The following is a 26148-nucleotide window of genomic DNA, read 5'->3' as shown; positions in this document are numbered from 1 at the left end:
ACGATTAGCACTGGCTGGATGCAGAGATCCTTTAAATGAGCAGGCAGCACTAAGTTGGCATGCTGCCTGTATCGGACTTAATGGACGCAGGTTATCATGCACCACGATCCTCGCACCCGTTTTCGGGGATTATCGAATTTCATGGCCCCGATATCCGGCATGGAAATAGCATGGTGCCCTTCTGCGCCCCCTGTTGCATACTTTAATGAAACTACCACCTCCTTCAGACGCAAATTTCAGATGCCTGCCCCAGGCCGCAATGGAATATGGAATAGGGCCTTAAACCAGTTGGAATCTGGCAGGACGGATTTATATTTTGACTAAGTTCCCTAAAATAAGTGAGTAGGCTACAAAATAGATTTCCTGATATAGAGTCCACTCTTTATGATTTATATGTTAGAGGAAGAGGAACAGTGTTCAGTGCCATTCACAACTCCTCAGATAATGAAGCAGTCCATGCCCGCATGCAACAAGACCTGGACAATGTTCAGGCTTGGGCTGATAAGTGGCAGGTAACATTCACGCCACAGAAGTGCCAGGCAATGACTATCTCCAACAAGCGAGAGTCTAAACACCACCCCTTGACATTCAATGGCATTACCATCGCTGAATCTCCCACCGTCAACATCTTGGGGGTCACCATTGACCAGAAACTTAACTGGACCAGCCACATAAATACTGTGGCAACAAGAGCAGATCAAAAGATACGTATTCTGCAGCGAGTGTCTCACCTCCTGACTCCCCAAAGCCTTTCCACCATCTACAAGGCACAAGTAAGGAGTGTGATGGAATACTCTCCACTTGCCTGGATGAGTGCAGCTCCAACAATACTCAAGAAGCTCAACACCTACCAGGACAAAGCAGCCCACTTGATTGGCACACCCTCTACCACCTTAAACATCCACTCCCTCCACCACCTGCGTACCGTGGCTGCAGTGTGTACCATCTACAAGATGTACTGCAGCAATTCGCCAAGGCTTCTTAGGCAGCACCTCCCAAACCCGCAACCTCTTCCACCTAGAAGGACAAGGGCAGCAGACGCATGGGAACACCATCACCTCCAAGTTCCCCTCCAAGTCACACATCATCCTGACTTAGAAGTATATCGCCGATCCTTCATCGTCGCTGGGTCAAAATCCTGGAACTCCCTACCTAACAGCACTGTGGGAGTACCTTCACCACACGGACTGCAGTGGTTCAAGAAGGTGGCTCACCCCCACCTTCTCAAGGGCAATTAGGGATGGGCAATAAATGCTGGTCTTGCCAGCGAAGCCCACATCCCATTAAAAAAAACATTAAAAAAAACAGAAGGCAACCTAGAAGGTCAAGCGCATGAGGCAGAAGATCTTGACCCTCCCATATATCCAGCCATCAAGCTGTATAGACCTGGAAGATAATTTCTCAATATACCCATGGAATTATGTGTCAGGAGGTCTCTGTGTTCTGTGGGACATATACTTAGGTTCCTAGAGCTACTACTCACTCCAGGATGCTTAGCATGCAGAGAGGCCCTTTCTAATACTGCTGCAAAAAATGGCACTGTACTCTATCACAATCCCTGCTATCTGCCACATATTTTCAGAGGCTTTCCAGCGCCTTCAGTTTGATGCTCTGCTGGCATCCTTTTTTTCATGGCAAGATGCCTGAGATCTTTGGCTGGATACTCTTCAGCTGAGGCTGGCTTTTCCTTAGCCTCTACTCAGGAACATCATTGCATACTTCTACTACCTCTGACTTCCTTGTGCACTGTGCCTTATCTAGTGTGCACTCCATATCAAAAAAATCTAAATCACCCCAAGTGAATGACAGTGTGGGCAAATATCTGCTGTCACTGCAGTTGAAGGTGCTGCCATTTCACTTTTGTCTGCTTGTTGTTTCTTCCTGTCGTTACAAAAGGACAGAAAAATGCACTGAGTTTCCTACTAGACACTTTTTCCTTTCTGTTCTGCTCATGTAAGGATCTCCACAGATTACGAGTCTCAGGACTAAAGCTTTTTCTTTCACTTTGAATATTAGCATTTGTTCTGCACAAATTAACTGTGGGTGCAGGCCCTCCCATGTCTCTTTTTGCTATCAACTCCACATAGTGGGATCCCAGTATCTCCATTACCTCTGCCTTCCTGGGTGAATTGATGGATATCTGCTATTTCTCCTATAGCTTGTGAATTATATGCCAGTTTTTCCTGCATGAGAACAGAAAGCCTTGTTAATTTGGATCTACAGTGCATTTGCCTCACAGGTTAGCCTTATCCAGTTCTGACGAAGGTTCCCGACTCCAAACGTTGACTGTTTCTCTCTCCTCGATGCTGCCTGACCTGCTGAGTGTTTCCAGCATTTTCTGTTCTTATCCTCATACCTAATCCTCCTTCTCATATCACACTTCCTCTCATCCAACAATCTCTTCTGATTTACAAGCTGCAGTTGGTCTAAGCATGCACCTCTTGCTTCCGTCCCCTTCCCCCTTCCCCTCACCACAACCTTACCCTTGTGCCTTTCTCCTTCCAGCTACCCAAGAACTGCAACCTGGCTCGGTGGATGAGCAACAGGTGGAAGAGCAAGACAGTGATGAAGAAACGCCGTCCCTCAATTTCACACTTGCAGCCACCAGCTCAGATACTGACAGTGCACGTAATTTAGAGGATACATAGAGGAGGGAACTGCACGTGGTGAGACACCGGGAATGAGTGGGCTGTAGCCAGAGCAGGGGGCAAGGATAGCATTGGTGCCATCTCACCAGAGGACGAGGTCGCATACGACTTCTGCTGCAGAGGATTCAGATGAGCATTTCAATGGGGCAGGCTACAGAAGAAGGCTGATAGGTATGCATAATGAAATGCTTGGTGCATTGGGAAACCTGCCAGAATGCCTGTGTGCAATGTCAAGGAGCATGGAGGAGTCCGGCACAGTGCTTTGCGCAGCTTATAGCCCATCCTTTCCAGCATGGAAGTGGTGGCCAACTCCATTAACACACTTGTGGACCCACCCATGATGCCAAGGTCATCCTCCAAGGTCATCTGCAGTCTCATCCACTGAAAGCCAGCAGTCTTCCACCAGCCATGCTGCAGCCACTGGGGTAGCACAGTGTAGGAGCACAAGGACAGGCAAAGGCACATGGAAGACAGGCACTAAGGGAATGCACAAGGGTGATTAGTTTATGTTTGTATGCAATGTGGCATCATTTTATTTATAAATTTGGTTAGGAATGTTTATTTATTTATTGTTGGCTTTTATTTTTGCATTGTGGCCAAGCGGATGCTGTGGTGGTCAGTGACAAAGGGAAGGTAAGGTGTGGGTCTATCTAGGTTGCCTCCTCCCTTCCTCTTCCTCCTTAGCTGCTCACCATATAGCTGGTGGTAAGGGGTGTGACCTCATGATGGTGAGGCTGTGCAGCATGCAGCAGACCACCAAGAATCTTGACAGCCACTCTGCCGAGTACTACAGGGCTCCTCCAGATCGGTCCATGCAGCGGACGCCTTATTTCAGCATGCCAATGGTTTGCTCTATCACATTTCGTATGGCAGCATGGGTTCCATTGTATGCATGTTGCACACATGTGCATGAATTTCACACCGGAGTCATGAGCCATGTCGTCAGTGGATAGCTCTCGTCACCCAGTAGTCACCCTGTGGTTTGCCGTGGTGGCTCAAATACAGGTGGCATAGTGGACTGCCGTAGAATGAAGGCATCATGACTGCTGCCAGGATACCAGGCATTGAACTGCATGATTCATTGCCGATAGTCACCCACCAGCTGGACGTTGAGGAAGTGGAATCCCTTTCGGTTGCAGTACGTCAGAGTTGACATGCGGCACTCGCAAATGATGTGCTGCAGTCAATGCCACCCTGCACCATGGGGAAGCCTGCATAAGAACATAAGAAATAGGAGCAAGAGTAGGCCATTTGGCCCCTCAAGCCTGCACCGCCATTTAATGAGATCATGACTGATCTGACCTTGGGCTCAGCTCCATGTCCCTGCCCGCTCCCCATAACCCATCACTCCCTTATTGTTCAAAGATCCTAGCAAAGCCACGTGCTCGGTCCGCCGGCAGCTCTCTGGCAAGAGAAAATTGTGGAGACGAAGTCCCATCTTCACAGTGAGGGCACCCTCCATCATGTTGTGTGGCACTACCACCATGCTAAATGGGATAGATTCAGAACAGATCTAGCAGCTCAAAACTGGGCATCTATGAGGCCCTGTGGGCCATCAGCAGCAGAATTGTATTCCACCACAATCTGTAACCTCATGGCCCGGCATATCCCTCACTCTACCATTACCATCAAGCCAGGGGACCAATCCTGTTTCAATGAGGAGTGCAGAAGAGCATGCCAGGAGCAGCACCAGGCGTACCTAAAAATGAGGTGCCAACCTGGGGAAGCTGCAACACAGGACTACATGCATGCTAAACAGCAGAAGCAGCATGCTATGGACAGAGCTAAGCGATCCCACAATCAACAGATCAGATCAAAGCTCCGCAGTCCTGCCACATCCAGTCGTGAATGGTGGTGCACAATTAAACAACTAATGGCATTAGAAGGCTCCATGAATATCCCCATCCTCAATGGCGGAGCCCAGCACGAGAGGGCAAAAGACAAGGCTGAAGCGTTTGCAACCATCTTCAGCCAGAAGTGCCGAGTGGATGATCCATATCGGCCTCCTCCTGAGGCTCCCACCATCACAGAAGCCAGTCTTCAGCCAATTCAATTCACTCCACATGATATCAAGAAACGGCTGAGCGCACTGGATACAGCAAAGGCTATGAGCCCCAACACGACTTGTGCTCCAGAACTAGCCGCACCTCCAGCCAAGCTGCTCCAGTACAGCTACAACACTGGTATCTACCCGACAATGTGGAAAACTGCCCAGGTATGTCCTGTCCACAAAAAGCAGGACAAATCCAACCCGGCCAATTACCGCCCCATCAGTCTACTCTCAATCATCAGCAAAGTGATGGAAGATGTTGTTGACAGTGCTATCAAGCAGCACTTACTCACCAGTAACCTGCTCACCGATGCTCAATTTGGGATCTGTCAGGACCACTCGGCTCCAGACCTCATTACAGCCTTGTTCCAAGCATGGACAAAAGAGCTGAATTCCAGAGGTGAGGTGAAAGTAACTGCCCTTGACATCAAGGCAGCATTTGATCGAGTGTAGCATCAAGGAGCCCTAGTAAAATTGAAGTCGATGGGAATCAGGGGGAAAACTCTCCACTGGCTGGAGTCATACCTAGCACAAAGGAAGATAGTTGTGGTTGTTGGAGGTCAATCATCTCATGTAGGTACTGGTCATAGAAGGATTTGGCAGTGGGTTGTCCTGTCCAGTCTTCTACTGAATGAGATGACATTGTGCAAGGGAGGGGTTGGGAAGTGCACAGTGCAATAATGGGCACTCATGAGAAAATGGATAGATAGGAAGGAACAGTTCACAATAGTAATAGTTGACATAGTGCAGAAATATGAGCTGGCCACAATCTTGCTCCTCCTGGTGAAATCATTGCATTTCTTGGAACCAAGGTGCCAAGTTCTCTGAACAGTGTTACTTGCATTAATCAAATCTGCCATCTCCTGTCAAGTTATCTGCCTTCCCCTATCTTGCTCTCCCTTAATCTTATTCACCCAACAGTAATCTTGGCGAAAGGAGGTCCCACCTGAACTGCACATGCTGCAACAAGATTTCTACAGCCTCTTCATTAAAACAGGCTGCACTGCTTCTCTGCAGACTGCAGTCAGGCATGTCTTTAACTGCACAGCTTCTTTCTGCAGGCTATATTGAAAATGGTGATTTCTCCTTTAAGCTGCTGCAGGCCTTCATGTTATTAACTGAAACTAGAAATGCAGGCAGTTTGAGATCCACTCAAGTAAGGACATTTCCTGTAGTGCACTGTTTATCTCAGCCTGGGATGGACAACAAGCAAAATGTATGTATTTCTCATCAGTATGCTGCTGTAGAAGCTTGCAGTGGCAATGTTGGCACTATTGAAAAGTTGCATACCTCTCAGTAGAACTGTATAAGAGGAGCAATGTCCCATGGAAAAGTATATAATCAAAAGACAAACACTTATTTTGTAACAAATAACCTATTTGTAGTAGCAAACATGCAATTTTATTTTATGCCTAGTCTCAAGAACATTTTCATAATCCTGTTTTACCTTCACAGCAGATATAATGCTTGAACAGTCACCAAATCCCTGGCAAATGATCATTCCCAACCTTCTGTCAAAATCATCAATCTTGCTTTGAAACACTGCATAGTCATCTTCAAAGTTCTGTGTATAAATGCATCCAAATAAAACAATAAACAATTATGCTTGTACAAATATCTACTAATAAAAAAAAGTTTAAATATGAATACAGTACCAAGGTTATTCTCTGAATGAATGTCTCCTCCATATACAGTGAACGTAACTCAAAAGCCATCAGCTCTCACCACAAGAGATCATATGGCGCTTCTAGCTTAAGATATAATGGGGAACAAAGAAATGGCAGACCAATTACATACATACTTTGGTTCTGTCTTCACAAAGGAGGACACAAATAACCTCCCATAGATGTCGGGAATATAGGGTCAAATGAGAGGGGGGAATTGAATTAAATCAGTATTTGTAGGGAAATGGTGTTAGGGAAATTGACGGGATTGAAGGCCGATAAATCCCCAGGGCCTGATAATCTACATCCCAGGGTACTTAAGGAAGTGGCCCTAGAAATAGTAGATGCATTGCTGGTCATCTTCCAAAATTCTATAGACTCTGGAACAGTTCCCATGGATTGGAGGGTAGCTAATGTAACCCCACTATTTAAAAAAGGTGGTAGAGAGAAAACAGGGAATTATAGACCGGTAAGCCTGACATCGGTAGTGGGGAAAATGCTAGAGTCCATTATAAAAGATGTAATAGCAGAGCACTTGGAAAACAGTGACAGGATCAGACAAAGTCAACATGGATTTACAAAAGGTAAATCATGCTTGACTAATCTACTGAAATTTTCTGAGGATGTAACTAGTAGAATAGATAAGGGAGAACCAGTGGATGTGGTATATTTGGACTTTCAGAAAGCTTTCGATAAGGTCCCGCATAAGAGATTGGCATGCAAAGTTAAAGCACATGGGATTGGGGGTAAGGTACTGACTTGGATAGAGAACTGGTTGGCAGACAGGAAGCAAAGAGTTGGAATAAACGGGTCTTTTTTCGAGTGGCAGGCAGTGACTGGTGGGGTACCGCAGGGATCGGTGCTAGGATCCCAGCTATTCACAATATATATTAATGATCTAGACGAGGGAACTAGATGTAATATCTCCAAGTTTGCAGATGACACAAAGCTGGGAGGGCATGTGTGCTGTGAGGAGGATGCAGAAAACCTCCAGTATGATTTGGACAGGTTGGGTGATTGGGCAGATGCAGTATAACGTGGATAAATGCGAGGTTATCCACTTTGGTGGCAAAAACAGGAGGACAGATTATTATCTGAATGGCAATAGATTGAGAAAAGGGGAAGTGCAACGAGACCTGGGTGTCCTTGTGTACCAGTCGCTGAAGGTAAGCATGCAGGTGCAGCAGGCGGTTAGGTTAAGAAGGCAAATGGTATGTTGGCCTTCATAGCGAGAGGATTAGAGTACAGGAGCAAGGATGTCTTGCTGCAGTTGTACAGGGCCTTGGTGAGACCACACCTTGAGTATTGCGTGCAGTTTTGGTCGCCTTATCTGAGGAAGGATGTTCTTGCCATGGAGGGAGTGCAGCGAAAATTCACCAGACTGATACCTGGGATGGCAGGAATGACGTATGAAGAGAGATTGGGTCGATTAGGCTTATATTCGTTAGAATTTAGAAGAATGAGAGGGGATCTCATTGAAACTTATAAAATTCTAACAAGACTAGACAGACTAGATGCAGGAAGGATGTTCCCGATGGGGCGGGGGGGGGGGGGGGCGTGGGGGGAGTCCAGAACCAGGGGTCATAGTCTAAGGATAAGGGGTAAGCCATTTAGGACAGAGATGAGGAGGAATTTCTTCACCCATCTCATTGAAACATAAAATTCTAACAGGACTAGACAGACTAGATGCAGGAAGGCTGTTCCCGATGGCAGGGGAGTCCAGAACCAGGGGTCACAGACTAAGGATAAGGGGTAAGCCATTTAGGACTGAGATGAGGAGGAATTTCTTCACCCAGAGAGTGGTGAACCTGTGGAATTCTCTACCACAGAAGGCAGTGGAGGCCAATTCATTAAATATATTCAAGAAGGAGTTAGATATATTTCTTAAGTTCTCCCAATAGTTCAGTTCATAAAGCAAGCATGAGCAATGACAACTTACATTTATTTAGTACCTTTAACAAAGTGAAACATTCCAAGGCACTTCACAGCAGCATAATCAGACAAAAATTGACACAAAGCCAAGGAGCCAACATTAGAACAGGCGACCAAAAGCTTAGACAAAGAGGTAGATTTTAAGGAGCATCTTAAAGAGAGAGGTGGAGAGGATTATGGAGAATTCTAGAGCTTAATGTCTAGACAGCTGAAGGCACTGCTCTCAATGGTGGAGTGAAGGAAGTGGGGGATGCACAAGAGGCTAGAATTGGAGGAATGCAGAGTTGGTGGAAGGTTGTAGGGCTGAAGGAGGTTACAGAGATAAGGAGGAGCAAGGCATAAAAGAGATTTGAACACGAGGATGAGAACTTAAAGATAGAGGCATTGATGGACTGAGATCCAATTTAGGGCAGCAAGCACAGGGGTGATGGGTGAACGGAACTTGGTGTGCGTTAGGATATGGGCAGCAGAGTTTTAGATGAGCGTAAGTTTATGCAGGGTGCAAGATGGAAAGCCGGCCAGGAGAACATTGGATTAGCTGAGGCTGGAAGTAACAAATGCATGGATGATGGTTTCAGCAGCAGATGGACTGAAGCAGGGGTGGGGACACTAAGGTCCCAGGTTCATATCTCATTCTATGCTTGATGCGCCATCAATTACTCAAAAGACTGAAGTTGAGCGAGTAACAATCAGGCTTTTATTAACTAAAGAATGAAGGTCTTGTCTCGAGTGGTCGACCCGTCCAGAATACTAAGGGACTGGGAGGTAGTCACTTATATACCTGGAATAGTGGGAGGAGTCAGCCGAGGCATGTCCAGACCTGTACCTAGTGGAATACACATACAGACACAGACAGGTATGACAGTGGTTTACCACAATGCTGAGTTAGTTGGTGCCTCAATTGGATTCACCAGAAAACTGAATGTATACTCTTTTGGCTTATCCAACTTATCTACTGTAAAGGAATGAGGTAAAATATATGGACAATGTTCCCAGACATTAAAATGTGCATGATTTATTTCTAGCCTATTGCCCATTCCAGTGATATGTGACAATATCAAATCAGAATTTAGCATCTTTTTCTGTTAATCAGGTGTTCATCCCTATAAAAGGCAGGACGGTAACTTTTTCGGATTTTTCTTCCACATGGCATTGCATCTGCACAAGATATATTTTATTAAAGGTCATGATAGCTTCATTGCTGAACAGGTAGTCTTCTGGAGGGTTGATATGTACTATGTCAAATTACATCTGCTTAATCATCAACCATATCAATTCCAGTGATAAAGGAATTCACCCGAGCAGAACATAAGGCAGCACAGATTGTTAGCCTGGAAAGTCCAGAGGGAGGTTGGGAAAATAAATGAAGATTCACTAATGTGGGGGATCAACAGGTGGTGTGGGAAGGGGGGTCAATGATAAAATAGTAATGCATAGGGCAGGATTTTCATTCAGCCGTGGAGGCAGGATTGGAGGTGTGTGGGGTTTAAAATCCCGAAATCGGGGGGCACGAACCCATCCCGCCCCCAACCCGCCTCCATGCCAGTTTCAAAGGAGGCGGGTACCCAACACGCACTGGGACCCGCCTCCCTGAGGCGGGAAGGGGATTAGTGCCAAATAACTGCCTGTTAACAGGTAGTTAACAGGCAGTTTTTAGCCTAATCCCTGTTTTCATTGGTGAAATGTGGGATTCCCGATGGCTCCAAACCACGCCAAGTTAGCGAGGTGAGCCGTCGGGCTGAAGGGCTTGGAGGGTTCGAGATGTCCGGTATTCAGGTGAGTGATGGGTGCATGAGTGAAGAGGTAAGTGTGTTTGGTGTGTTTAAAGGAGTTTTACTTACCTTTACAGCCTTCCTTCCTTCAGGTCTCGGGAGTCCCTCATCTCACCGGCACAGAAAGCGGAATGGCCACGATCTGCCAAAAATTGCAGCATTCAGCTTTCTGTTCCGGAGAGATCTCTAAATCATCCTGAGAGGAAGGAATTAACTTGGAGTACAGATTGCCAGTGTTTGACAGCTTCAAACAGCTGTCAAACGCTGATACTTTATCTGTCAAAAGGTCTTGACAGATGAAATATCAATCTGTGATGTCACCTGTTGCCGGGTGGCTCTTAATTGGCCTGCTGAGCCCGCTGGGTGGGCTCAACAAGGTCAATCAAGTCAAAATTACATGGGTTGGCTAGAACTCGATGGCGGCGGGGCTACAACCCTGAAAGTTGTAGTCCCGCCTCCTACCCGCCTCCTCAATGAAAATCCAGCCCATAGACTCTGGATGGGCAGAGTTGATGGTCTGAATGGCATTTTCTTGTTCTGGAATTTCTTACGTTCTTATGAATTAAACTCCTTTGAAGTTGCTTATTTCATTAGAACACAGAAAGCAGATAGCAATGCTAATTACAGCATTAGACACAGTCTACTGTTGCAAGATAAAAATGGGAAGCATTGATGACAATTCATATGAGCTATGCAGAAGGATACTGTCTATTCAGGTTTCTTTCAACAAGAACTATCATATAACAGCAACAATAATTTGCATTTATACAGCATCTTTAACATCGTAAAATGTTTCAAGGCACTTCACAGAGATGTAATCAGACAAAAATGGATGCTGAGCCAAAGGAGAAGGTAATGCGGGGGGGGGGGGTGCGATCAATGAGTGGCTTTTTAAGGAGGGTCTTATAGGAGGAGATGGAGATGGAGAGGCTTTGGGAGAAAATTCCACACGTAGAACTGAAGACATGGCTGCAAATGGTAGGGTTAAGAGGCCAGAGTCAGAGGCACTGTTCCCCCTAAGCTGCGGAGGTGTGCGGCCGCGCAGCTATCTCGTAGGTGCCGCGCACTATACGTTGCTGGCCATGCACTCGTGCAGTCCTGCAGGAGCAGATCCAGAGCACAGGCACTCTTTTTAATCACATCCCAGGATCCAGTTCTTCAGGTCCACAGGAGCGGGCTTCATCAGCACCTACGTGCTGAAGCCCACTCCTGTGGGCCTAAAGAACTGGAGCCCGCTCCTGCAGGCCTAAAGAACTGGAGAATATGAAGCTACTTATGGAGTCATAGAGTTATACAGCACAGAAAGAGGCCCTTAGACCCATCGTGTCTGCGCCAGCCATCAAGCCCTATCTATTCTAATCCCATTTTCCAGCACTTGGTCCGTAGCCTTGTATGCTATGGCGTTTCAAGTGCTCATCTAAATGCATCTTGAATGTTGTGAGGGTTCCTGCCTCTACCACCCTTTCAGGCAGTGAGTTCCAGATTCCAACCACCCTCTGGGTGAAAAAGCTTTTCCTCAAATCCCCTCTAAACCTTCTGCCCCTTACCTTGTAACTATGCCCTCTGGTTAGTGACCCCTCTACTAAGGGGAAAAGTTCCTTTCTATCTACCCTATCTATGCCCCTCATAATTTTGTACACCTCAATCAGGTACCCCCTCAGCCTTCTCTGCTCTAAGGAAAACAACCCCAGCCTGTCCAGTCTCTCCTCATAGCTGAAACGCTCCAGCCCAGGTAACATCCTGGTGACTCTCCTCTGCACCTTCTCCAATGCAATCACATCCTTCCTATAGTGTGGCGACCAGAACTGCACACAGTATTCCAGCTGCGGCCTAACTAGCATTTTGTACAGCTCCATCATAACCTCCCTGCTCTTATATTCTATGCCTCGGCTAATGAAGGCAAGTATCCCATATGCCTTCCTAACCACCTTATCTACTTGTCCTGCTGCCTTCAGGGGTCTATGTACATGCACACCAAGGTCCCTCTGATCCTCTGTCCTTCCTAGGGTCCTACCATTCATTGTGTATTCCCTTGCCTTGTTAGTCCTCCCAAAATGCATCACCTCACACTTTTCAGGGTTAAATTCCATTTGCTACTGTTCTTCCCATCTGACCAACCCGTCTATATCATCCTGTAGCCTGAGGCTTCCCTCCTCGCTATTCACCACTCCACCAATTTTCGTTTCATCTGCCAACTTACTGATCATACCTCCTACATTCATATCTAAATCATAATGTACACTACAAACAGCAAGGGACCCAGCACCGATCCCTGCGGTACCCCATTGGACACAGGCTTCCCGTCACAAACACAACCTTCGACCATCACCCTCTGCCTCCTGCCACTAAGCCAATTTTGAATCCAATGTGCCAAATTGCCCTGGATCCCATGGGCTCTTACCTTCTTGACCAGTCTCCCATGCGGGACTTTGTTAAAAGCCTTACTGAAGTCCATGCAGACTACATCAACCGCACTACCCTCATCCACACACCTAGTCACCCCCTTGAAAAATTTAATCAAATTGGTTAGACAAGATCTCCCCCTGACAAAGCCATGCTGACTATCCTTGCCTCTCCAAGTGGAGACTAATTCTGTCCCTCTGAATTTTTTCCAATAATTTCCCTACCACTGATATTAGGCTCACCGGCCTGTAATTCCCTGGTTTATCCCTACTAACCTTCTTGAATAATGGTACTACATTAGCTGTCCTCCAGTCCTCTGGAACCTCCCCTGTGGCCAGAGAGGTTCTGAAAATTTGTGTCAGAGCCCCTGCAATCTCCTCCCTTCCCTTGCCTCACACAGCAGCCTGGGATACATCTCATCTGGGCCTGGGGATTTATCCACTTTTAAGCCCGCTAAAACCGCCAGTACCTCCTCCCTCTCAATACTAATTTGTTCAAGTATATCACAATCCCCCTGCCTGATTTCATTAATTACATGTTACAAGAACAATAATCTACACATTGCTGCAGGTAATCAATTGTAAGTCAGTCTCTCTGGAGGCTTCCTGACTCGGTCCGGATAACGCCTCGGTGGTGTAGTAGTTTCTGGTGGTGTAGTAGGTTCTTTTGGCAAGGCTGATTCGGCTTGAATGCCAGTGTCGGGTTCATCTGGTTCCAGTATCACCGGATCGGAGGTAGATACTATGGGTATCTCTACTTCATCATTAGGCGTATAGAGTTGTGGTGTAGGTTGTCCCTTTTCGGATGACTCTATGATTTGGTCAGCATGGCGCCTTATTATGCTTTCTCCAATGTCCACGGTATACATCAGCGGTCCTAGTCGTGTGCAAATAGTTCCAGGCTGCCATTTCTCGGTACGGTAGTCCCGGGCCAAAACTTGACCTATCTGGAAGGTTCTAGTTGACCTTTCATTCATGCCTTGAAATTGCCGGTTCTCCACGTCCCTTCTGATGTTTGGCTTGATCAAATCCAGCCGGCATCTTAGGCTTCTATTGAAGAACATCATGGCGGGGGTTTGGTTTGTAACCATATGTGTTGCATTCCTGTATGCAAACAAGAAGTTATCCACCTTATGCTGAAGTTTTATGTCTTCATTACCCATGGCCTTTATGGCCTTCTTGAAGGTCTGGACAAACCTTTCAGCCAATCCATTGGTGGCGGGATGGTATGGGGCGGACGTGTAGTGCTTAACCCCATTGTTTTTTTAAGAACTTCCTGAATTCTTCGGACACAAATTGCGGTCCATTATCAGAACAGATCTGTTCCGGCAGCCCATTCCTGGCAAATATGGTCCTTAATACTGTGATGGTTTTTTCCGTGGTGGTGGAGGACATCTTTATTACCTCCGGCCACTTGGAGTGTGCATCAACCGCGATGAAGAACATCGAGTCCATAAATGGACCAGCAAAGTCGATGTGTACCCTTTGCCATGGAGATGAGGGCCACTCCCATGGATGTAGAGGGGCTTGTGGTGGAGTGTTTTGGACCTTCTGGCATCCTAGGCAGCTCTTGGTCATTTCTTCGATGTCTCCATCGATACCTGGCCACCATACAAACGCCCTGGCTAGGTTCTTCATTTTCACTCCACCCATATGCCCCTCGTGAAGCTCCTTTAGAACTTTATCCTGGAGTTTGGGTGGAATCACCACTCTGGATCCACATATCAAGGTTCCTCGGCACACTGACAGCTGTTCTCTTCTTTGCGAGAATGCTGGCAACAGTGGTTCGCCATGTGCTGGCCATCCCTTCACTGTTAAATCGTAGACTCGTGAGAGAGTCGGGTCATTTCTCGTTTCCCTTTCAATGGCAGAATTTGTTACTGGTAGACATTCGACTATGGTAGAGTGGAACATCTCCACTGGGTCTACTGTAGGTGCCTCTTCTACCATTGGCAAAGGTAGGCGCGATAAACCGTCAGCATTCCCATGCTGTTTTGATCCTTTGTATTCTATATTATATTGGTGTGCCCCTAGAAAAAGGGACCACCTCTGTAGCGCCTTTGCGCTGTCATAATGGGAACACCCTTTTTAGGGTTGAATATGGAGATGAGGGGTTAATGGTCAGTCAACAAGGTAAATTTTTGTCCGTGTAGGTAATGGTTGAATTTCTTCACTCCCCATATCAGGCTGAGTGCTTCCCTGTCGATTTGGGCATAGTTACGCTCAGCTGAGTTCAATGAGCGTGACGCAAAAGCTATCGGCCGTTCCGAGCCATCAGGGAATCTATGCGATAATACCGCTCCTACGCCGTAAGGGGATGCATTGCACGCCAGTCTGATTGGCAGTGATGGGTTGTAATGAGCCAAAACTTCCTTGGACGTGATTAAGTCTTTGCATTTATGGAAGGCACGTTTACAGTCTTCGCTCCATTTCCAAATTACTCCTGTTTGTAGCAGTTCATTAAGAGGGTGCAGAAGAGTTGATAAGTTCGGTAAAAATTTATGATAGTAATTTATTAATCCCAGGAACGACCTTAATTGTGAAACATTTTCAGGTGCTGGGGCTTTTATGACCGCTTCAATTTTTTCAGGTGACTTATGCAACCCTTCCTTATTAAATATGTGGCCACAATATGATATTTGATTCTGGAAAAATTCGCACTTGGGGCGATTTGCTCGTAGGCCCCGTTCTCTCAGCCTAGTGAGCACCTGCTCCAAATTGGCAAGGTGCTCGTTGTCGTTTTCTCCTGTTACAAGGATGTCGTCTAGGTAGCATTGAGTCCCCGGAATCCCTTGGAGGACTTGCTCCATAGCTCTTTGCCAGATAGCTGGAGCTGATGCTACTCCGAAAACCAGTCGATTGTACTGGTACAGGCCTTTGTGTGTATTTATCGTGAGATACTTTTTAGAGGCCTCTTCAACCTCCATCTGTAGATATGCCTGTGCCAAGTCAATTTTGGTGAAACGTTTCCCTCCGGATAGTGAGGCGAAAATATCTTCTGTACCGTGTGAAGGACCGGGTTTACAGTCACCTTGAAGTCTCCACAGATGCGAATTTTTCTCTGTTCTTCAGATTTATCATTATTCAACGTTTTCTTCATGACCGGGACGATGGGTGTTCCCCACTCGCTCCAATCTATCTTGGATAATACGCCTGCCTTTTCCAAATTCTCCAGCTCTGCCTCGACTGCTGGACGAATTGCCTTAAAAAACTTGGGAATTGCCGCATCTTCCACTTTTATTGAGGTGGTGATGCCTTTCAAGGTTCCTAGTTTCTCTTGAAACACTTCCTTGGCGTTGGCCAAGATGTCTTTTAATCATTCAGGTATGACGTCATCATCATTTTTTTCCTTACTGGTCACCGTCAGTGCCTGAATGGAGTGCCAGTCTAAACGTATCTTCCTGATCCATTCACGTCCCAACAGCGGTGGACCACCATCTTGTAGAACGTATAAATACTTCTGTATTTCCTTGCCGTTGTATACAACAGGCACCCTTATTTTTCCTTTGGGGTATACTTTCTGCCCCGTATATGTTTTCAAGATAATGGATGTGTCTTTTAAAGGTATATGCGGAAATAGCCGCTGGTAATCCCGTCGATTTATGACGGTCAGAGCTGATCCTGTATCTAGCTCCATTTTAACTGGGGACCCTGCTATCGTGAGGGTAACCCAAATGGTCTGGTAATCTTCTTTGGCAATTACATTATGTAATTTGAGACAGCTTAGTCTCTTGTTTCCGGAGTCGCTATCGCTCTTCTGGTCTTCGGAGCTACTGTCCGTCATCATTTGTACCTTTCTGTACTTTTCTTTATTGCATTTTTTTTTCCTGTCCATGGATTTTTTTTGTCCAGATCGGCATACCCGTGCAATGTGTCCAATCTTTCCGCATTGCCTGCATGCTTTGTCCTTGAACCAGCAGTCCCTCTGGTCATGGGTGGATCTGCCGCAGCGATAACATCTCTCGAAACCCTGTGTCATTTCATGGGTGCCGAAGTCCTGTGTCTTTTGCTGCATCTCTGCAGCTCCTCTTGCCGCTGCTTCGTATGATACAGCCATACTGAAAGCCTTATCCAGTGTCAAATCTCTCAGAAAGCAGCCTTTTCTGTGTTCCTTCACTTAGGAGACCGCAGACGAATTTGTCTCGAAGATAATCTGCCAGTCCTGCCCCGAATTGGCAGTGCTTTGATAGCTTTCTTAATTCGGTGAGGTAATCAGCGTTACTTTCATTCTTGTGTTGATCCCTCTTAAAGAAATTGAATCGTTCCGCTATCAGCAGCGGTGTTGGGTTTAAGTGCTCCTGTAGGGTATCAACAATTTCCTTAAAATTCTTGTCCTTTGGTTTGGCTGGAGTGATTAAGTTTCGTAACAGCCCGTATGTCTTTGCGCCCATTAGATTTAGAAGTACTGACGCCTTTTTATCATTTTCTATTCCATTTGCGGTGCAATATACCTCCACTCTTTCCACATATGTGGTCCAATCCTCTATATCGTTATCAATAGCATCAATATTGCCAGCCTTAGGCATCCTGGAAAAAAAATGGCGCTTCCCGCGCTTTTCTTTCTTTCCTGCAGAAAAGATATGGCGCTTCCCGCGCTTTCCCGCCGCTGCTGCTGCTGACAACGCTGTTTTCCGCGTTTTTAAAAAAAAATTTCAGGTGGAGACTCATTCCCGCCGGACTCTCTCTGCTAGGTCCGAACGCCGACCTGCTTTGCAGCGCCGGCCGTCTCCCGAGTGCTCCCCCCCCCCCGGTCTGTTTCTGCTTGCCTCCGCCTTTGCTGCTTGGCCTCGCTGCAGAGCCAGCCGATGGAGCCCCAGCCCGCCGCCCAGGAAGGATTATTGCAGTACCTGCCACCAACTCGGCTAGCTGGTGAAACCACAGCTTTTTTTTTCTTTCTTGTTTTTCTTCGACTTTGGACGTCTGAGGAATCGATGTCCTTGAGGTGCTGCCGAATTGCAGGTAAGTCCGTTTCCAATTTGTCGCCACTGTTGTGTCCAGAGACACTGAAGGCAGGAGGAGTAAGTTTCACAGGTGTTTACTGAACAAAGTCTGGAGGTGAACTAACTGATACAACACAATATACAGGCTTATATAGCCCGAGTGGCCATTACCGGCATTGCAGTACACAGGGGGGCTCTTAAAGGCACATACACTACAATCCACTGTATAAGAAACACAAAATAGATTCAAGTCGCAAAAGTCATTTGTGATCCATAGAAATAGATTATAACATAATCCTCACCCTGTTTATTTAAAAATTTAACCGACATCCTGGCAACTTCATTAAAGAATTGGAACAAGTTCCAAAGAAGTAGGGATCCATTTCAACAGTCTGTTGTGTGTAAGACTACAGTAAGATTGCACCTCTCTTTAAGTAAATGCATAAGGTGTTGATAAACAACCACAGATTCCTTGATCTGCATTAAGGTGATGTCGTTTGAAAAATTAACCTACATACAGTGCATCGCTCCTAACTGTACAGCTTCTTCCTACACATTTAACTCAGGCATACCCATTAAGAAAAGTTCATGCAAGTACACTGTAGTACAAAATATATAATTTAGATGATAAGTACTGTGAACAAAAGCAGACAAAAATATGTTTTGTTACCATAAAATGAATGAAATCATTTAAATTTACATTTTTTGCCAAATATGCCAATAATAAACAAGAAGGTATTAAGACTCATTTTGAGGAACAATTAACAGAGTGGCATTTACAAAAGTGAGAACAGGGTGATTATTTTGCACTGTGTATATGGGCTGCAATATCATACATGTGATTTTATAGAACAAAATAACTTCAATGAAAATGAGTAATGAATACTGGGATTTTTTTTAAAGTTATATATACAAAAATGGATTGCATGTTAACATACCAGAAAGTGAAATAGGCTGTAGAACTTCTTATAACACGCCAATAAAAAGCTTATTGGTTTAAATGTGGCCATTTTACAATATTGACATATTGGAGTAGATTTTTATCTTTCCCACCTGAGTGTTAAGCACTATTTGGGCAGAGAGCAGAAAGGAAAATCTGGTGGGGAGGATTGTATGCCAGTAACAGAATCTGGGTAAATTTCCTTTCATTTAAATAAATAAAAGAAAAATCCAATTGGTTCTGTAAGGGGCATGCAATCCTCTCTGCCAGACTTTCCCTTGTGCATTCTGCCCAGGTCATGCTTAACAGACTGTGAAGACGGACATCTTTATTTTAATCTTTATCTTAATTGTTTTCAGGATTTTAGAATTAATTTAAAAAATTCTAACTGTGAGTCTGTCCATTGTATCCTGCCCTAGAGCAGGTCCTAACTGAAGTCACACGAGATTGTTCAGTCTCTTACTAGGGAAGAGTAGCTCAGCTGGTTTCCTATTGCTTTCCTCACGGGTTTTTATCTTCAGAGTACCTTTTTCTAGCTGGGCTGCAACCAACACTAAAGAGCCCCACCGACCCTTTTACAATATAGAGGGGCACCCACACACATTGGACTCAAGTACCCCTGCTGGACGTCAACCCAGTATTCAGAGTTCCAGTGCTATACTCACCAGAGTTGTCTGGAGTGGAGCCTGCACCCAACCCTTCTGACTCAGAGTCGGGAATACTACCACTGAACCAGTGGTCACTCAATTTGGGTGCGAGTGCCCCACTGAATGTCAACCCAGTATTTAGAGAGCATATTCTAGTCTCCACTTGCCGGGGTTGTCTTTAGTGGGGCTCGAATCCTTCACCTTTTAACTCAGAGCGGGGGAATGCTACCACTAACTAAATGCTCACTGATTTTCAAGAGTTTGTCTGATTGTCTCATGATTTGAGACGGTGGGTTGGCGATATGGCATTATTGTATACTAGCTGGGGGAGCCCGGCTTTGCCAGGGCTGTTTTGGGGCAGGCAGTTTAAATCGAGTCCCAGGCTTTGGGGCCTCTCTGTGTCCCTCTGTGAATCTGCTGCCGGGCAACATTTTAAATCGAGTCCCAGGCTTTTGGGCCCTGTCTCTGTGTCCCCCTCTCAATCTGCTGCCGGGCAACATTTCTACCTTTTAATACCTTGAAAGATGAAAGTGAAAGTACTTATAAAACGTTTTTGGTAAATCTTTTAAAAATAACATAAGGGATACTAACTTTTTCGAAGCTGGATGAGCAGATTTTGAGCTGGAAGTAAATGGGGTTTTTAGCTTGAGGCAATGGCTGCCACATCCCTGAGATGAAAACGATTAGTCCCGCCCACAGATGCAGCGATTGGCCAACCATCAGGCGACTGAACTGTAGGATTGGTCAATCGTGAAGTCACAGGATTGGTCGAACCTTGACGTCAGTCAATCAATGCTAAGTAGCAGATAATGAGTTTAATTTTGAAGGTTTTTTGCATAAGGCGCGAACAATTTTCGTCCGACCAAAAAGTAAATATGCTTACGACCGTCCCGGAACCGTAAGCTTTCTTTGGAGGTAACGCACACGTAGGTACGCTCTATAACTTTCGAGTGCATAGCCGGACAGACGCACACCAGAAGACAGACAGACAGATAGACAGACAGACAGAGAGAGATCGATCCGTTTATATATATAGATAGATAGATACTGTATATGCTTTTAAGTGGTTGTTGTTGTAAAAGTTGCTGGTGTTGTTGTAAAAGTTGTAGCAAAATTTGCCCACAGTACAAAAAATATTAGAGGGAACATTGGTCAGAGGCACTGTAACCAACATACACGCTGCATAACACACACATATATCGCTGATCCAAACATCAGCACAGATATAAATGCACATCCACTAAGTCAATATAGCTCATCACCAGAACAAATACGCCTACTTGGCATGGAGGATGCAGCACTTCAACAATGTACCCAAAATAGATGTGTCAAATTGGAGGATCTAAGCATGCATGGCCGGGAGTCAAACGTGCAGAGATCAGTGAGCCAGCTTTCAAGTTAAGCATAGTGGAGCTGCACAGTGTAACATACCACAGGTTGGACACAACTGATAGATCCATCTCTGATATTAATGCCTCCTTCTCTGACATTCATGCGGCACTACCAGTATGTGACTGAAATATAAACCACAATGACACAAATGATAGCAGATACCATGCCTGCACTACAATCTACAGTAATTCAGGGTTAAACATTACAGTATCTTTCCAAACTTGCCTGCTGAGCCTATATCAGACAACTCTTCTAGAAGTTCTATAACCACAAGAGGCAGGTTTTGAGAAAAGACTGCAAATGGACCTCAGGTGTGTCAAACTGGGGAGAAATTGTAATCAACACAATTATGATGCAGGAGGGAGGGCTTCAGATTCCTGGGACATTGGGACCAGCTCTAGGGGAAGTGCGACCTGTACAGGCTGGACAGATTGCCCCTCAACAGAGCCGGAAACAATGTCCTCACAGTGAGTGTGGGGGGTTGGGGGGTTGCTAGTGCTGTTGGGGAGGGGTTAAAATAATTTTACAGGGGGATGGACAACAAGATGTAGCATTAGAAAGGAGATACAAAGTGCACAAAGGATGGGGAGAGACAGAAAGCACTAGAGTAAGAAATAATAAGGTATGAGGTGGGGTCAGATTAAGAGAGAATACAAGAAGGTCTAAGACAGGTTTACATTGCATGAGTGTAAATGCACAAAGTGTGGTAAATAAGGTTGGTGAGCTGCAGGCGCAAATAGCCACATGGGAATATGATATCGGTGGCAATAACAGAGACCTGACTCAAAAAAGGGCAGGATTGGGTACCAAATGTTCCTGGATTTAACGTGTTCAGGATAGACAGGGAAGGAAAGAAAGGAGGTGGGGTGTCAGTATTGGTTAAGGAGAATGTTACAGTGCTGGAGGGAGAGGATGTCCTGGAAGGGTCAAGGACAGAATCTGTTTGGTTAGAGTTAAGAAATAATAGAGGTGCCATTACACGACTAGGCGTATTCTGTAGGCCACCAACTAGTGGGAAACATGTAGAGAAGCAAATTTACAGGGAAATTACAGAGGTGCAAGAACGATAGAGTAGTGATAATGGGGAACTTCAACTAGCCTAATATAGACTGGGATAGTAATAGTGTGAAGGGCAGAAAGGGGAAGAATTTCCTGAAGTGTTTTCAGGAGAACTTTCTTGATTTGTACATTTCTGGCCCAACGAGGAAGGAGGCATTGCTAAATCTGGTTCTGCGGAATGAGGTGGGTCAAGTGTCAGTAGGGGAACATTTAGGGAACAGTGATCATAGTATCATAAGATTTAGATTAGCTGTGGAAAAGGTCAGGGAGCAATCTAGAGCAAAAATATGTAATTGGAGGAAGACAAATTTGAGTGGGTTGAGAACGGATCTGACCCAGGTAAATTGGAATCAAAGATTGGCAGGCAAAACTGTAATAAACAATGGGCTGCCTTTAAGAGGAGATGGTTCGGGTACAGTCAAGGTACATTCCCACGAGGGGGAAAGGTAGGGCAACTAAAGCCAGAGCTCCCTGGATGACGAAAGAGATAGAGAGTAAGATGAAGCGGAAAACGGGCACGTATGACAGATGTCAGTTTGAGAATACAAGTGAGAATCAGACTGAATATAGAAAGTTCAAAGGGGAAGTGAAAAAGAAAGTAAGAGGGACAAAGAGGGAGTATGTGAATAGAATGGCAGCTAACATAAAAGGGAATTCAAAAGTCTTCTATAGGCATATAAATAATAAACTGGTAGCAAGAGGAGGGGTGGGGCCGATTAGGGACCAAAAAGGAGACCTATGCATGGAGACAGAGGGCATAGCTAAGGTACTAAACGAGTACATTGCATCTGTCTTCACCAAGGAATAAAATGCTACCAAAGTCATAGTGAAAGAGGAGGTAGTGGAGATACCGGATGAGATAAAAATTGATAAAGAGGAGGTACTAGAAAGGCTGTCTGAACTTAAAGTTGATAAGTCACCAGGACCGGATGGGATGCATCCTAGGATGCTGAGGGAGGTTAAGGAGGAAATCACGGAGGTATTCACTATAATCTTCCAATCCTCCTTAGATACGGGGGTGGTGCCAAAGGACTGGAGAATTGCAAATGTTACACCCTTGTTCGAAAAAGGGTGTAAGGATAAACCCAGCAACTATAGGCCAGTCAGTTTAACCTCGGTAGTGGGGAAGCTTTTGGAAACGATAATCAGGGACAAAGTTAACAGTCACTTGGACAAGTGGGGATTAATTAAGGAAAGCCAGCATGGATTTGTTAAAGACAAATCGTGTTCAACTAACTTAATCGAGTTTTTTGATGAGGTAAAAGAGAGGGTTGATGAGGGCAATGCGGTTGACGTGGTGTACGTGGACTTCCAAAAGGCATTTGATAAAGTGCCACATAATAGGCTTGCCAGCAAAGTTGAAGCCCATGGAATAAAAGGGACAGTGGCAGCATGGATACAAAATTGGCTAAGTGACAGGAAACAGGGAGTGGTGAACGGTTGTTTTTCAGCCTGGAGGAATGTATACAGTGGTGATCCCCAGGAGTCGGCATTAGGACCACTGCTTTTCTTGACATATATTAAATGACTTGGACGTACAGGGCACAATTTCAAAATTTGCAGATGACACAAAACTTGGAAGTATAGTGAACAGTGAGGAGGATAGAGATAGACTCCAAGAGGACATAGTCAGGCTGCTGAATGGGCAGATATGTGGCAGATGAAATTTAACGCAGAAAAGTGCGAAGTGATACATTTTGGTAAGAAGAACGAGGATAGGCAATATAAACTAAAGGGTACAATCCTAAAGGGGGGGCATGAACAGAGAGACTTGGGGATATATGTGCACAAATCATTGAAGGTGGCAGGGCAGGTTGAGAAAGCGGTTAAAAAGCATGCAGGAACCTGGGCTTCCTAAATAGAGGCATAGAGCACAAAAGCAAGGAAGTTATGATGAACCTTTATAAAACACTGGTTTGGCCTCAACTGGAGTATTGTGTCCAGTTCTGGGCACCGCACTTTAGGAAGGATGTGAAGGCCTTAGAGAAGGTGCAGAAAAGATTTACGAGACTGATTCCAGAGGTGAGGAGCTTCAGTTACCTAGATAGGCTGGAGAATCAGGGGTTGTTCTCCTTAGAGCAGAGAAGGTTGAGAGGAGATTTGATAGAGGTGTACAAAATCTTGATGGGTCTAGATAGAGTAGAGAGAAATTGTTCCCATTGGCAGAAGGGTCGGGAACCAGAGGACACAGATTTAAGGTGATTGGCAAAAGAGCCAAAGGCAACATGAGGAAAAACCTTTTTACGCAGCGAGTGGTTAGGATCTGGAATGCACTGCCTGAAAGGGTGGTGGAGGCAGACTCAATCACGGCTTTTAAAAGGGAATTGGATAGGTGCGTGAAGGAAAAAAATGTGCAGGGCTACAGGGAAAGGTCGGGGGAGTGGGACTAGCTTAAGTGCTCTTCTGTGCTGTAACCATTCTATAATTGTATGATCACAAGAAATACTTATACAAAGCTGACAGATGCCCATTTGCCATGATCTAACAGTCTGGTGTCATCTGAGAACTACTGAGAAAGATACACATCGAAACTTGGACACATGATCTGATCATGATTGTGGTCTTGGTATCCACGAATTCTCACTCAAAGTCATTAAAAATCACAACATTAAGACGCAGCTTAATGTGTTGGACGCAGCTAAGGATATGGGTCGTGTTAGCATCCCAACTTTTCTGAATAGCTGTGAACCAGAATTAGCTGTGGCCCTTTTCCAACGCACCTATGACACTAGCATCTGTCCAACAATCTTTTTTAAAATTCGTTTATGGGATGTGGGCGCTGCTGGCAAGGCCAGCATTTATTGCCCATGCCTAATTGCCCTTGAGAAGGTGGTAGTGAACCGTCTTCTTGAACCGCTGCAGTCCATGTGGTGAAGGTACTCCCACAGTGCTGTTATGTAGGGAGTTCCAGGATTTTGACCCAGCGACAATGAAGGATCGGCAATGTACTTCTAAGTCAGGATGGTGTGTGACTTGGAGGGGAACTTGGTGGTGGTGGTGTTCCCATGCACCTGCTGCCCTTGTCCTTCTAGGTGGGAGAGGTCGCGGGTTTGGGAGGTGCTTCCGAGGAAGCCTTCTGTTACATCTCTAACTTTTCCAGTTCTGACGAAAGTTCATCGACCTGAAACGTTAACTCTATTTCTCTCTCAACAAATGCTGCCTGATCTGCTGAGTATTTCCAGCATTTTCTGTTTTTATTTCAGATTTCCAGCATCTGCAGTATTTTGCTTTTGAATGTCGGAAATTGTCCAGGTATGTACTCTTCACAGAAAACAGGACAAATATAACCCAGCCATTACTATCCTATCAGCATCTTCCAAAATGCCAGCAAAGTGATGGAAGGAGCATCTATAGTGCCATCAAGTAACACTTACTTACCAATCACGTGCTCAACAATGCTCATTTTGGGTTATGGCAGAACTATTTGGCTCCAAACCTCATCATAGCCTCGATCCAGACATGGACGCAAGAGTGGAGTGCTACAAGAGAGCTGATATACAAGTTCCAAGAAATGATCACCGCCAAGAAAAAAGATGGACCACCTCCCCCTGAACGGCATCATCATCATTGCATCTCCCACTGTCAGCATCTTGGGGGTCACCACCAACCAGAAGCTTAACTGGGCCACCTATATCAACACCATGGCTACAAGAGCAAAGAGCAGGACAAAGGCTAGGAACTGTGCGATGAATGACCCATCTCTTGACCGCTCAAAGCGTCATCAACATCGACAAGGAACAAATCAGAAGTGTGATGGAAAACTCACCTGGATGCATGCAGCCTCAAAAATGCTCAAGAACCTCAATATCATCCAGGTCAGACTGTCTGCTTGATCAGCAGCCAGCCACTGGGCTCAATATCCACCCTGTTCACCACTGGTGCACTGTGGCTTTATTGTCACTAGGTCAAAGCTCTGGAATTCTCTACCTAACATCACAATGGAAGCATTATCATCACAAAGACTGCAGTGGTTCAAGAAAGCAACCTACCACTACTTTCTCAGGGCAACACAGAAAAGCAATAAATGTGACCATGCCAGAATCTCACGCATCCCAAGAAAAATGAAAAACACATTCATTTTTCTTAGTGACTGATGAAGGCACACCCTGCCACTAATCCTGCCATTGTGCAAGTATATCAAAATTGACATTCCAGTTGGGTGTGACAGCTTAAATCATTGTTAATTTTATCACAAAGAGAGTAGAAATGGCTATAAACACATTTACATGTACATATCCATACACAGAGGATGAGCAAAGTACAAGAGTTTCAAATCTATGTACACAATAGGCACAGAAACATGAACAAATGTTAGCTGCAATAAATAATTTGGAAACACTAAATATGTCTCTTTTAGGTTTCCTTTTTAGGGTACAGCGTGGTGTTTATTGTATAGAGTGTGTTCCCATATTACACATAGTAGCACAGAGTGACACATCAAGCTTACCTTTGTCAATTGCTCACAGAAATGTGGAAATATCTGTGGCGAGGGACAAGTTATTTGGTGGTCAAGTAGTAGTGAACAAATTGACTTTGAATATATAAATCTGTAGCTGAACTGTATTTTATGGGATTGTGCCAAATATGCTGTCAAAGTCTTCTCTTCATTTGGTGGCAAATGTCCAAGCATAAAGGTTATTTTCTGAATTAAGATCCTAATGACACCTTCATGTAGGAACATGTTCAAAGATTGAATAGCATT

At 45.2% G+C, this 26148-nt stretch overlaps 1 protein-coding gene across 1 annotated transcript in view; it reads right to left on the bottom strand.

Annotated features, from left to right (window-relative positions):
• Nucleotides 1–26148, bottom strand: part of LOC147102876 (dynein axonemal heavy chain 17-like) — a 908504-nt gene that overhangs the window by 768495 nt on the left and 113861 nt on the right. The window contains exon 14 of the mRNA XM_085963770.1: nucleotides 6146–6262. Within this exon, the coding sequence (XP_085819896.1) occupies nucleotides 6146–6262 (117 nt within the window). The remainder of the gene's footprint in view (nucleotides 1–6145; nucleotides 6263–26148) is intronic.

The sequence above is a fragment of the Somniosus microcephalus genome, chromosome 21 (genome assembly GCF_052327205.1).
Source record: "Somniosus microcephalus isolate GS21.2 chromosome 21, FLI_Smic_1.0, whole genome shotgun sequence".
Classification (NCBI taxonomy): domain Eukaryota; kingdom Metazoa; phylum Chordata; class Chondrichthyes; order Squaliformes; family Somniosidae; genus Somniosus; species Somniosus microcephalus.
This window is presented reverse-complemented; position numbering and strand designations above follow the sequence as displayed.